This window comes from Balaenoptera ricei, chromosome 15, assembly GCF_028023285.1.
Source record: "Balaenoptera ricei isolate mBalRic1 chromosome 15, mBalRic1.hap2, whole genome shotgun sequence".
Lineage (NCBI taxonomy): Eukaryota > Metazoa > Chordata > Mammalia > Artiodactyla > Balaenopteridae > Balaenoptera > Balaenoptera ricei.
In genome coordinates this window covers 53,213,991-53,228,315 of record NC_082653.1, presented here as the reverse complement: position 1 = coordinate 53,228,315, position 14,325 = coordinate 53,213,991, and the positions used below count along the sequence as shown (strand labels likewise).

Here is a 14,325-nt window from a genome sequence, read left to right as displayed (position 1 = left end):
GGGATATATGTGTATGTATAGCTGATTCACTTTGTCATAAAGCAGAAACTAACACACCATTGTGAAGCAATTACACTCCAATAAAGATGTTTAAAAAAAAAAAGAAAAACAAACAAAAAAAAAATTAGCATTTGTGGAGACACCTTTCAAGCCTAGGGTAGAATGGATTGTGGAAGAAGTTGAGGGGGAATATCAGATGATTATATTGGACAGCACTCTACTTCAATGCATTAAACATCTGTTTTTCCCCCAATGGTCATAAAGTCCCAGAATAAATGACTGGCAGTCACACCCTTTTCAAAAGTATTCATTGAGGGAGTTCCCTGGTGGCCCAGTGGTTAGGATTCCAGGTTTTCACTGCCCGTCCGGGGTTCAACCCCTGGTTGGGGAACTGATATTCCGCAAGCTTCGTGGCACAGCAAAAAATAAAAAAAGCATTCATTGATTTTGCAAATTCCACGTTGCTAGGCACAGAGTGTGGTGTTGGGCGTTTAGAATTACAAAGAAAAGGAATAGGAACAAACCAGCGTTTGGATGTGTAAGAGCTAAGATGAGTACAGAGAGGGCTTTGCGAGTGCTTGGGTGGTAGGGGACATATCTGAGCTGGGCAAGTGTGACTTCTGAGCTGGCCTTTACAGTGTGGGGGAAAGAGGGAGAAGGGCAGTCCGGGCAAAGGGGAGCGTTTGCACAGGCTGTTCGGTGTGAGAGTGCATCTCCCCTCGGAAGCGGCAAGGTCCCTGGATGGTTGCTGTACGGGCCGCTAGCAGAGAAGAGGAGCAAAGACAAATCAGGGCCAGATTTTCAGTGCCCTTGGAGGTCATCCTAAGGTTTTAGACTTCGGGCTGGACCCACGTAAAGTCCTGTCGGCTCTACGTCCTGAAGGTCTCACCTCGTGTCCACTTCTCCCTCCTCACTGCTCGTTTCCTGTTCCAGGCGGCATTACTCTCTGCACCTGTCTCCTTAGTCTCCCGCTCTGCTTTCCCGTCCTCTCCCATCCGTTCCCCGCCCTGTAGCCAGACAGAGCTAACACAAAATTGAAGAGGTACCTCGCGTGCTTAAGAGCTTTCGTGGGCTTCTAGGCCCGCCCTTCTCCGACCCCGAGACGCCCCTTCCCACTTGCCCACCCCCGCCCAGCTCTGTGCTCGCCGCCTGCGGGACCACTAGGGCAGGCCTAGACGCCCGGCCCCGCTGTCGGCCCCGGGTTAGCGCGCCCACCTGCGGACAGGGAAGTTTCGGGGAGTACTGTCGCGTCGCTGGTAACCGCTCGTAACCTCCTGGGTGGAAGGAGACGGAAAGCCTTCGCAGCGCCGCCCAGCCCAAACGCTAGAGTCTTAGCCCGCAGACGGCGCGAGGCCAGGTCTAGCCGGGGAGGGGCGGGGCCTGCGCGGAGGGTGGGCCTGAGGGGGCGCGCCCCGGCGCAGCCGTGGAGCGCGTGCCCGCGGGCCCCCGGGTGCGGTGCGAGCGTAGGTTCCCCGGGACTGCGGGCGGAGGGCGGCCTTGAAGGGAGATGCGGCAGGTGCGTGCGGCCAGAGCGAGGCGGCTGCCGAGCGCCACCACCCCCTAGCCGTTGCTCCTCCCGGGCCGGCTTGGGAGCTGTCCTCCATGGGACCAGCCGGTGGGGCACGCGGGCGGTTCTAGGGACGCAGCGCCCTGTCCCAGATGCCGCCGGAAGCTAAGCTGCGGGACGCGCAGACTCGTTGGCTTTGCCCAAGCCTGAGAAAGGACTGAAGTTTTGGGTTCTGGAAATCATTCCTGAAGATGAGAGCTGCTCGGAGAAACCCAAGCACCTCGCTCTTGTACCAGTGGCTGGGGCAGGATTCCCAAACTTAACCTGGACCCCCTGCCAAGAGAACGCGAAATTCCCTCAAGAGCAGCTTCACCCTCTGAGTGGGGAACCACACCCAGGATTTAGAACGTTTTCCTGCCTAGAGGGAAAGTGGAGATGGAGAGGCAAACACAATTCCTCGTTATGTCCAAAACACACCCTAGGATTTCAGAAACTTATTAGTATTTTCTTTTCCCATCCTTTCTGCCTGAAGAAATCTATCTCCCTGAAGCAGCTTTGGATCCTGGTGAGTCACCAGTTTTAATTTCTTAACAGAAGCTTCTGGGACATTCAAGGTGTCTCAGTGATGAATTGAGGACATTAACTGGAAGATTTGTCAGAATTGGGGCGGGGGCTGTGCCATTTTTCATTAACCATTTTGTCATTATTGAATTCACCTAGACCATTACCTCTGCCTCCTAACTGCGTTGAGACCTGTAAGTTCTTTCATTACTGCAGTAAAAATTCTTAAAGTGATTTCTGATAGCTTTCCCTGGAAAAAAACTAAACAACTTGGTACTGTTTTAACACTTCCTCTGGTCTCTGGTGTTACGGGGCTTTGTCCCCATTGATGTCGGGCCTGCTGCTTTTAGTCTGCCTCTGCCAGGCTTCTGCTTACATGTAGTACTGATTCTCCACCCAGGAGCCTTTCTGCTGGTCTCATGTGCTACCTTTGCTACAAGGGTGTGTGGCTATTGCTCACGGTCAGTCCACATCTCCCAGTTCTCCTTTGTACCCATTTGGACTGAAGGGGCAGGGGTCTTTATTGCCCCCAGCATTAGTCTCCCTTTGACGAAAAAGCCTGTTGGAATCTGTTCTGGTTTCTTTTTCAAGAGGACTAGTGGGGTAAAAATAATAATGTAAAACATATGTGTGTAATGTAAAAGTATATATACTTGGCCCTCCCTTGCAGTGCCTTCATGGGACCCTGCAGTAAGGGCCTCTGACCTGCTTTCTGAAATATGACTATAACGATGAAGTCATCAATCCTGTCTGTCAAAAGCAGACTGCTCCCCAGAATTCCTGCCAGCGTGGTCTTTTTTTTGGCTGTGCCACATGGCTTGTGGGATCTTAGTTCCCCAACCAAGGACTGAACCCAGGCCAACTTGCCAGTGAAAGCGCCGAGTCCTAACCACTGGACCACCAGGGGATTCCCCAGCGTGGTCTTACATTGCTCTTACTACCAGGTACTTAAGAAGAAAGGCATGGTGGTGTGCTGAATTGGGCGATTGGGATTGACGTGTATACACTGATGTGTATAAAATTGATGACTAGTAAGAACCTGCAGTATAAAACAAACAAAAAAAAACAACTAAAAAAAAAAAGGCAATTTGCCGGTTTTATCTACCCACAGGTGGCACAAATAGATGAGTATTTTCTATGTGCCAGGCTCTGTGCTAAGTGTTTTACATGCAGTATTTTGTGACATCACCTCATGAAAACAAGGCCAAGAAGAGCTCTGCATGTTAAGTTTGTTAGAAGGGGAGTTAGACTGGGGACTGGGTGAAGTCTACTATTGGAAAGCCTTCTTAGTGCCAGGAGTGAACACCTGGGGGTCCTCTTGCTCTGGCTCAAACTGTAGTACTCCAAGTAGGAGCAATGCCAGTTAGACTACATCCTAAGATCTGTATGGATGGTATTATGGGGGATGAGGGATAAGGATCTGAAGGGGAGGGGTGCTTTCTATTCTCATGAGGTTTACAATCCACATAAGTTGCCATCTTAACTAGAGTGCTTACTAACGTCAACTTTACACCACCCACCCACTTCATGGCATCGGCAGCCACAACAGCCCTGTCCTGCTCCTACCACTGTCCATTCCACATTAATCTCTTTCAAATCCTCACCTCCCTTCCCTGACCCCCAAGCCCTGCACTACCACTGCCCTCCTGAGGATAAGAGAACGGTACAGAAATGAGAAACAGATATAAGCAAGGGTGGGGGGGCACGCAGGGTTATTTCCTTTACTTAAACGTGCTATATTTAATAGCCTGTTGCCAATGGAATGTTTCATCTTTTTCTCCCAAAAAACAGCTAGTTAGATATTTTCCTCCAGGGCCAAATCCTGAGATGTTTTCCTAGCATCAGAATTTCCTCCTCCTAGAATTCTCCCTGGTATTCTACCTCTTTCCCATAGAAACACACTCCTAGAATTCTCCCTGGTATTCTACCTCTTTCCCATAGAAACACACTCCTAGAATTCCTATTCCTGATTCCCCATTCTGAAATGTAATGCTGTCCCCTAATAATTTTGCCCTCTCCTATATCTCCTTCCACTAATGGGCAATAACGCAATTCTATCAGAACCATCTTTTCCTGGGAACCATTTGCTCGACCAAAATAACTTGTCTTTGATGAGCCAGATCTTCCTTTATCTACTTTGCAAGAAAGTAAACATTCTAAACAATCAAAAGACAATGTTCAGGGCGTCCCTGGTGGCGCAGTAGTTAAGAATTCGCCTGCCAACGCAGGGGACACGGGTTCGAGCCCTGGTCCAGGAAGATCCCACATGCCGCGGAGCAACTAAGCCCATGTGCCACAACCACTGAGACTGCACTCTAGAGCCTGCAACCCACAACTGCTGAGCCTGCGTGCCACAACTACTGAAGCCCGCGCGCCTAGAGACCGTGCTCCGCAACAAGAGAAGCCACCGCAGTGAGAAGCCAGCGCACTGCAATGAAGAGCAGCCCCTGCTTGCCTCAACTAGAGAAAGCCCGTGTGCAGCCACGAAAACCCAACGCAGCCAAAAAAAAAAGAGAATAATTTTTTTTTAAGTTAAAAAATAAAAATAGACAACATTCACGGCTGTACACCATAGAAGGAAAAAAAAAACCTTCTAGAACATCCTTATGACATCACCCCAAGCAGCCACTGGACTTGACCCTTTGTTACCACGTAGCAGTCCCAGCCTGGAGCCAGCCAGGGCCACACGCTCCCTCCCTCAGCCTGTCTGTTGTCACCATTGTCAGAACCCTCCTTAGCAACCAAGTAAGACCACAAAGAGAAAGCCAGGTCCTCTACCCAAAGCAGGTGGAAGACCCATCAACACTGGAGGCCAAGTCAAAGGCCCTCAATGATGAGTCACACACTCATGTTTCCTGAAGATATTTATTACCATCCAAACATATTTTCAACAGGGAAAGGCATGATTCCTAATTTCCCCAGGATCCACGTTTTCAAAGTCTCCCAGGGAACCCACCTTTCATGGAACCCTCTGAGGACTTGATCTCTGCAAAGGGTAAACTAATTAAGACCCCGGTTTCCTCTGCCAATTCCTGGGCTGACCTGCAAATTCCATCTTACTATTTCTCTTAGGTCTCTGGTTCCTTTTTGTTTGAGGTGACAATTACATGCATGACCTGCCAATGAGCCCTACTGTCAGGCCACTGAGGGCAGCACTGTGGTGGCTGCCCGGGATTGCTTGTGGCTTCTCAGCCAGGACTTCAGAAGAGCTGCAACTCACCACCAGTCTTTTGGTGCCTCCAGCTGGTCTCCCAGGAGACCTGGCCCCTCTTCTTTGGTCTCAAGGGCTTCAGGAGCCCAAAAGCTCCTGATGAATGTCCCAAGTGAGGAAGCAATACCAGGAAGTCTGTGGATTCCCAAAGTTGTTGGGATACACACTGGACACAGTAAGGCACCCAAGTCTCAAGTTGGCTAAATATGCTGAGGGGGTAGGTGTGCCCTGAGACTGGAAAAACTTCAGAGGGGATTCCACCCTGAGAGGGTCACTTCAAAGACGTGCCATCCTCATGAGTTCCAACAGAATTCCTTTTCAGTTTTCCGCTAATCCTTTGCTGCCTCTGCACCTCCCTCACAACGACCCTCCCCTGGTTCCTCTTTGGAGTAATTACCTTAAAGATGCAGATCATGCTGGGTAAGGAATACCAGCTCTTAACAAGAGGCCCCTCTGAATATGCCACCTTATGTGGGCCCAAAAGAAATCCCATTGTTTCTATCCAGTGTGAGTTCTCTGATGACTCATAAGGCGTGAACTCCGAGAAAAGCTTTCTCCACATTCGGAACATTTATAGGGTCTCTCTCCTGTATGGGTTCTCAGATGACGAATCCGATTGGAGCTGTGAGAGAAACTGTCTCCACACTCATGACAGGTATAGGGTTTCTCTCCCGTGTGAATTCTCTGGTGTCTGATTAAGTTGGATCTATGAGAGAAGTTTTCCCCACAGAGGGTACATTTATATGGTTTCTCTCCTGTGTGTGTTCTCTGGTGTCTGGTGAGGTGCATGCCCTGCCGGAAGCTTTTCCCACAAGTTAAACACTGAAAGAGTTTCTTCTCTGCCTTGTGGGTCCCATGATTGGCAAGAAAGAGGGTGCTGTCACTCACTGCTTCCCCACACTCAGAGAAGGGGTACAGCCTCTCTTTCTCGTGAGTTCTTTCATGAATGACAAGGTGAGAACTGCGAGAGAAACTTTTCCCACACTCGGAACACTTATAAGGTCTCTCTCCTGTGTGAATTCTCTGGTGCCTAAGGAGGTTGGAACTGTGAGCAAAGATCTCCCCGCACTCAGGGCACTTGTAGGGCTTTTCACCTGTGTGCGTTCTCTGGTGCCTGTGGAGGTTGGAGTTGCAAGAGAAGCTCTTTCCACACTCCTTACATTGATAGGGCTTCTCGCCTGTGTGGGTACGCTGATGCCGAGTCAGGTGGGTATTCTGACTGAAGCTTTTTCCACACTCAGGGCACTTATGGGCCTCCTCTCCCAACTGTGCTCTGTGTAGTGACAAAAAGTGTGGATTCCTGCCGAAGATTTCAGCACGCCCCACACCCATACACAGTCTTTCTGCTGCATGTATTCTCTGGTGCCTAATCAGGTTCGAGTTGTTAGAGAAATTTTTGCCACACAAGGGACATAAATGGAGCTTCTTCGGCCGCAGTTCCTTTGGCCGCCCCAGTTCTCTGCAACTTGTGGCTCCCACTAAGGACTGCTCCATCCGAACCTCTGGGGGAGGCTCCCAATGCTCTTCGGCCCTGTCACGAGGCCTTCCCTGCTCAGGACTCCAGGGTACCTCCCCTCCGGCCTGGCCAGGTAGCAGCGCCCGAGGGTGGATGCTCTCAGGGCAAACGGACTGAGCACTTTCTTCCAGGTTGTCAAATTTCTCTTCCCCTGGAAGATCGAGAGAAACCAAACCCGTGTTATTTCTACACCAGAGAAAAGGAAATCCCATGTGTGCTACTGCCTGTAGGTCAGAAGTCCAGAAGGGCTGGCTCTACCTCAGTTTCCCATCTTCCCCATATAGGTAAAGCACCGTAGACAGGCATCCACATAAGGGGTGGGGCCGTCACTCAGGAATCAGAGCTCAAACCAGTCTTGAATTCCCTTGTAGGGGCCCCGACCTCCCTCTCCAACTGAGCCTCTGGCTTCTGCCCTTGGGAAATGGGTGAGATGGAGCAGGACTGGGACTAGGGTGGGCAAATGAGCCCAGGAGTGAATGCCTCCTTACACTTTGCACCCTGGGTACCTCGCCTGCCATCATTGGGATGGAAGTGGGCAGTGGGGACACTGGAAGAATGTACCTCCCTGGCAGTGGTGATGGGCTAGCCTTACACCAAGACCCTCAAATGCCTCATTCCCAACAGCGGGAGGATAGCTGCGCAGGCAGCTCAACTGTGTTTCTTACCTGGAGCTGGGCTCCTGGGGCTCAGGCCCTCCTTGCAAGTCTGGACACTGGGATCCCAGGGCTTTCCTTCTTGTTCCACCTGGGTGCTCAGGGCCTCCTGACTGGGAACCTGAGACTCTGTTCACAATGAAAGAAAAGGATTTCTATGTCACCATTTTCCTCTACCAGCCAGGGCAAACAAAGATAGTCTTGTTCCCTGCCTTCAGTGAATGGATACAGAAATCTGACAGCAATTACTTGGAACATACACTAAACTCTTCCCACTGGTTACCCCTAGAGAAAGAAATTAGAGGAAGGAGACTGTGGCTTTTTCTTTTTACACTTTTGTAGTACTGGGGATTTTTTGCAATGAGAATGTAAAACTTTTGTAATTAAAACAACAATCAAACAAACAAACATGGTCAGGGTGGTCAGTTCCTTGAGGAATCAGTTTAATACTGTGAAAGAGCCTTGACTCTTACGGATACATATAAAATACAACTAAGTTTGACTGGGCAATTCCAGAAGGAGAAAATGTAATATGATGGACAATCAGAAAAGGACCTGGGGCTCTGAGAGGACCCTGAGATTAAAACCCAAAAGTGCCACCCTGTGCTATGCTCACTCTAACTCCAGCAAACACGGACTTTAAAAAGTTTAGTTTCAAGAACTTGTGATCCGAACTCTTCCTATTTAGCACTCACTAAAACAGCTGTGCTCAACTTAGGGCACCAAGCCACAGCACAGTGACAGAAAACCTGGAGAAGGCCCCCGTGAAGGCAACCAAACCCAGCAGTGACCCCCTTGCAACATTAGTGCAAGTGAGATGATAGCTGTGCTTTTCTTTACGAAAACCTCATGTATGAAAACAAAGTGCAGTGTGACTCTTCTACCGGGTGTGCATCAATATAGCTATAATGGTAACGTACACAATCCTGTTTTATGCTGTTTTTTAAGACTCCCCCAACTTTTTATTATGAGAATTTTCATACATGCAGAAAAAATGAAGGAATTATACAATACCCACACACTCTCCACCTAAATCCAACTACCAGTTTTTGGTCATATTTCACAGACCTCATTTTTAATCTCTGCATAATAGTTCAACACATAGATGCATCTTAATTTATATCTAACTTACTCAGACCCTGTTTTAGATATATATCATTTCAAATTTCCACAAAGCCTTCCCCTTTCCTGAATTCTTAAGGACTGGGACAGCCACTGAGCTGGAATGTTGATGCCAGTGCCCCTGAAATTTGTGCCTCTGGGGAAGAGCCCAGAAATACTAATGGAGCATAGAAAACATAAGTGAGGTCAGAAGAATAAGCATTTTGAACTTGCAAGGTATCAAGAACTTAGAGCCCTATAGCATCCTGTGATCTGTGTGTGAGGGGTGGGAAGTGGGGATGGGGTGGGGGGAGGGGATGGGCACCATTTGATTTGACGTGTTCTGCCTTAGTAAGTTCATTATGGCTCAGACTCCCCGCCCTCAGCCCTGGCAGCTGGGGCCCTTAAGTGTGCCAACTGTGGCACCTGGCAAATATTTAAGTGATCTTAGTCCAAGGGACTTTAGACAAAGGCAGGTCGTCTGGCTAAACTCAGAACTTATACCCGGGAGGTGAGCGCCTAAGGGACAGGACCCTGGTCAGAAATGGCTCAGCCTTCATCCCTGGAAAAGAAGTCCTTACCCAGTGAGTCCACATTCTCATAACTCTCCTGCACCGTGTCCTGGGAGAGGGCCCTCTTACTAGGATGCTGATGCCCCCACTCCTCCTGGGAGATGTACATAGCCACGTCCTCTAAGCTCTCAGGCAACTGAAACAGCACAAGATCGCCTTTAGGCCCTGAGGCACCAAGAACAATTCAAGCAGAGTCATGGGTTAAAGGGGCAAAACCCAGGTGTGCTGAGGACACATTTGAAGGGGAAGAAGGGGGAGGTCTACAAGTGAGGTGTGGAGGACAAATAAAGAAGGTGGGGGAGATGCATGTGGTGAGGTAGAAAGGATCCTCTCCAAGTGGCAAAAGGACCCCACCCCCACAAGAGCAACTTCGGGGAGACAATGGGAACTTCCACATCACCTGGGGCCCAGTCAGCTCCTTGTCTTCCATGTTTCCTTCGGGAGGAAAGAGAGAAAGCCAGGGAGCAGATAATGCTGAAGGTGACAGAAATTATGATGAGAACGGCATTCCTAATTCTTGGCAACCCAAGGATTATCACAACACAGTATCCATTCCCCAACACCCAGTCTCCGCTCTGAGGATCGAACACTGAACAAAAGAAGGCAATCGAGGAATAATAAAGCGATATTCAAAACAACAGAGTACCAGCAGTCTTCCCTGCTGGCCCAAGCATTAAAGCCCTCAATCATTCACTGAGCTCTAAATGTCTCCGTTCTGCATACAAAAGGGCTTACTAAGAGATCCCCCTCCCTCCACCCACCCCAAGAGGAATCCAAACCACTTCTAGGTCTTTCACGCCACATCTGGAAACCTTCAGGTCAGAAATGCCCCCTCCTTGGCAGCCATGCTGCATTCTGCTGGTGTCAGGGGCAACCCCAAAGCGCCTCCTCCCTCCCACTTGCCCAGAGAACTGTTCCTCACCCCTCTCCTTTACAGTCTGGGGATCCCTTTTGGGGCTGGGGCCTAGCAGCTCCTGCAGCCTGCGGCCAGGGCTTCGTTCAGTCTCCATTGGCTCCAGCTTGAAGCTCGGTGACTCTCGTGCTGTTTCCAGAGGCAAAGGCTCCTCCAAAAGCACTTCTGTTCCCCGCCCATGGTTTGTCACCTGGGAACCAACCCACATCACTCACCATCACAACAGGGCCCGAAAGGAAGGGAAATTAGTACAGAATTCTGAGGGCAAGCCTTCAACGGAGAACCACTGGCAATCCCTTTGGACCCACCAAGAGAGAAGAATGGATTACACTAAAACCAAACTTTTCTGACCCCGTGTACACCTGAGAAAACGTGTGTGAGGGGTGGGGGGAGTTCACTTCCAGTGCACACCTTCCCCACACAGCTCTTCTGACACACCTCACTCCCTCTCGCTTTCCCCCACCTTTTCAAGATGCGTCCATTCCTGACTACTGGGTAAGTTAAACTTGGGTGGCCCTGGGGCAAGTGGCCTCAGAGCTTCAGTGCCAGTTTTTTAAGTCCACTATTAACTGCCACCCAGCTTTGTAGAGATTAGACTGCTGACTGTAATTTAACAATAGCTAACAGCTATTAAGCACTAACTGTAAACCAGTAGTGTGATCAAAACTACATCCTGCTCTCTCTAATGCTCAAAGCAACCCTAGAGAGGTATTTTACCAAATCTGAGACCCAAAGAAATTAAGTAACTTGCCCAAAGTCCCAAAGCTAGTACGAAGCAGAGTGAGCATTTGAACCTAGCGAGCTAACTCCTGGGCTCACACTGATGCAGAGACACTGCCTCCACGTGGAAACAGGGCACTCTTCACTGCTCGCTCTGTCCACTTGGGGAAAATCTGGAGAATAAAAGTTCCTCGCTAAACTACAAAAAGGCTTCTTGCCCACCTAAGGTCTACTCAGGGCAACCAAGTAAATTCGTAGGGGTAACTGGGCCAACGCGATGTCCCAGTCCTCAGGGCCAAACAAACCGCAAATAAAACAGCTCTTTCTCTCACCTGTTGCCTCAGTCTCCCAAGCTCTTTCTGCATATCCTCCACCAGAGTCACCGCTTCCTCGCCGCTCTCCGGATGCAGCTCCTGCACCCTGCTCTGGATCTCCTGGGGCAGGATGGTCAGAAACTGTTCCAGCACCAACACCTCCAGGATCTGCTCCTTGGTACGCATCTCAGGCCGCAGCCACCCATGGCAAAGCTCCTGGAGCCGACTGAGGGCTTCCCGGGGCCCAGCGGCCTCTTGGAAGCGGAACCGTCTGAAGCGCTGATGGGAGGCCTCCGGACTGGGTGCTGGGTCTGTCGGGGGCAGCTCCTGGCTCCAGGCGAAGTCCTCCTCCAGTTTCACTATCAGGAGCCCTTCCCGGTCTTGGAAGCCCGGACCCGACGCCATCTTCAGGTCTCCACACCGCCTTGGCCCCGAAACCAGCTGCGCCCAGTTAGGAAGGCGCCCCGGGCCCCGCGCAAGGATGGCGGGCGTCCACAAGAGCCGGGGGCCCCGAAGCCCCAAATCCCGGCCGAGGAGCCCGGCTCCAGGGCGGGCGCAGCCGTCTCCGGCGCCTCGGCGTCAGTCGTTTGCAGACGCCGCCGCACCACCCCCTGGCCCGCCCCCGCCAGGACCGCCCCAGGGCAGGACCTAAGCACCAGGCTTTCCCCCTTGCCGCGGACTCACGCAGGACTCGGAGCTCGACTCCCACGCCGGAAGTCTCAGAGCGCGTTAGGCGTCAACAACCAACGGCGCCTGCTCCGGACCAACTTCCCGGTCACGTTCCGAGAACTCTAGCGCCCATTGGGTCAGGTCTCGCCACACACTCACCGCTGACCAACCAGAAGAAAAGATTTGCCTGCAGGGGCGGGACGAGCGAGGGGCCAATTGGGGACGAGAGGCGGGGCCATCGGGCGAGCTCCGGGATCTCGGAAACCCCTGGGAGCCGGAATCCGTAGGTCGGTTAGTGGAAATTAAGCCCAAATCGGGTGTGACCGGCGGACTACCAGGGTCAGAATCCCTCGTAAAGCTTACTTAAGTGCAGATCTCCGAGTCACGCGAGATCCTGTGCCTCTGAGTGTCGGGGTGGGGCCCGAAAATCTGAATTGTTAACAAGCTCCTCCACAGACAAGTGGAAAAATTCTTCCCCCACAGACAAATTTGAGAATCGCTGTCCGGGTCAAAACGGATTTCAAGGTGGTCCCCACCCGCTGCAGTTAGGCGGAGCTGCAGCAGAGGGTCCACCCGCCCGCGCAGCCTCCAAGGCATTTGAGCCAGGGTCCACTCGGCCGCCTGCTCGGTGCCTGGGAGAGGCGGAGAAAAGTGGGCCCCGGACGGGTGAGCACCGCCGCAGGGCCTGCGGAGAGATGCCGTAGGCAGCGCGGCCAGCGCCTGCGCCCTTGAGGTGCTGGCGCTGCGGGGCCGGGTGCAGAGGCCGTCAGTGGGGAGAATGGGCTTGTGGCCCGTGGCGCTCTCGCGGCTGGACGTCCCCTAGGGCCGCTGCGGACCCAGCCGGCACCACCGGCTTCCGATTTTAAACTTGCCGGGGGCGTGCCTTTTATTGTCCAGCCCTGAGGGGGCGAGATCCTTGTTCATCTCCCTCCTTGGTCCGCCGTGAAATTTCATCGTGAGGGGCAAGTGGAAGGAAACCCGGAGGGTCGATTCCCTGGCCGGCGCAGTCGAGGCTTTGTGCTGGTGAGGGGAGGGCTGCCCAGCTGTGAGACACGGCCCAGGTCGGCCCACCTCCTCCATTCCCGCCAGCGACGGTCAGGCCCGTGATCTCAGGAGATAAAAAGGTCGTAGGGTTGAATCATGACAAACAGTAATCGTTTATTGAGCGCCTGCTTACATGCAACTGGATCCTCACAGCACACAGAATTGTAGGAACGAGACGCTATTATTATCATCCCCATGTTACAGAGTGTCAGTTAAGTCACTTGCCCAGGATCACACTTTAGTCTGTCGCTAAAGTTCAGGCTGCCATGATGGTAAAGAGTGATGTGGGGACGGAGAGGGTCAACTTTCAATGATGGGGTGGAAAGAGTCCTGAGTACTGTATTTTTTTTTTTTTTCTTGTTCCACTTGTCTACTTAAAAAAAGAAATGCACAACGTGAGAGTTGTGAGTTAAGTTTTATTTGGGTCAAAATGAGGACTGCAGCCCAGTAGACAGCGTACCAGATAGCTCTGAGAAACTGCTCCAAAGAGGCAGGGGGGAAGGTCAGTATATAAATGATTTTGGTGAAGGGGGAATACATGCAATCAAGCACATAGTTTTTACAGAAGGTTTCTGCTAGTCTCGTGTAGGTTACTGCTAGTCACGAGGAGCAGACGTCACCATGAAGGATTTTAGTGCTTTTCTAGATATGAGGAGATACAAGAATTGGGCTCATAAAATTGGCTCCTGAAAATATCTAACTATCTGAAGACCTGTTCTGCCAGTTTTTCCCAGAGCACAGAGTGCCTCATTTCAGCTCTCCACCCTGAACTCCTTTCAAGGCGTGTTGAAAGTCAGCAGCTGCAGCAGCACGATTTAATCTTTGTAGAGGTAGATGGCAAGTGCCAATGGAAAATGCCAATTTGTAGTTGACACCCTCCAGAGAAAAGGTTCACCAGCTGTTGTGGCAAATTCAGACCCAGAGGCCTCATAGCACACAGGCTGGTGCAGGTCCATTTCAGAAAGCCTTGTTGAGACATGTGACCACAGAGTCCTGTAAGACCATTTTTTTCATGTTTTAGATCTTCACATTTCAGGAGAAAATAGATTCTAACCTAATAACCACCTCTCTGGCATTTACTATGTCATCTCAGATAAATTATTCAATCTCACTAAGCCTCAAACCTCAGTTCCTTCACCTGTTTTGAGGGGATAATACTATACCCACCTTATAACACTGGGTGAGGATTAACCGGGCTAGCATATGTAGGATGCTTAGAATCATACCTGTCACTTAGTATGAACTCAATATTAGCTGTTACTAATGCACAGCAAATTCCTGAAGGCTTACCCTATCTCACAGAAAAGCCACTCGGATTATTACTGCAGGATGTGGAGCATGGGAATGTTTGCAAAACTACACATACCTTGAGATGGTAAGAATGAAGGATAAACCAATTTGCTAAGTTCCCTTTGATTTTAGGTTATTAACAGGTACTTAAAGCTAGATAGACTTTCAGAGTTATTCACAATTACTGATAGTATTCCTCCATTTCTTTGAGGCCTATCTATATTCAGGCAGAGAAAATAGCTTTTACAGATGGT

At 50.7% G+C, this 14,325-nt stretch overlaps 1 protein-coding gene across 1 annotated transcript; it reads right to left on the bottom strand.

The window, feature by feature from the left end:
• Positions 1-4,919: 4,919 nt before the first annotated feature.
• ZNF263 (zinc finger protein 263) lies at positions 4,920-11,766 on the bottom strand. The gene is made up of 6 exons (XM_059897628.1): positions 11,087-11,766; positions 10,044-10,224; positions 9,522-9,595; positions 9,131-9,257; positions 7,461-7,577; positions 4,920-6,946 (listed from the first exon to the last, which is right to left on the bottom strand). Exons 1-6 carry the CDS (start codon positions 11,471-11,473, stop codon positions 5,778-5,780), a joined length of 2,055 nt encoding a protein of 684 aa, XP_059753611.1. The 5' UTR covers positions 11,474-11,766; the 3' UTR covers positions 4,920-5,777.
• Between the last annotated feature and the right edge of the window lie 2,559 nt (positions 11,767-14,325).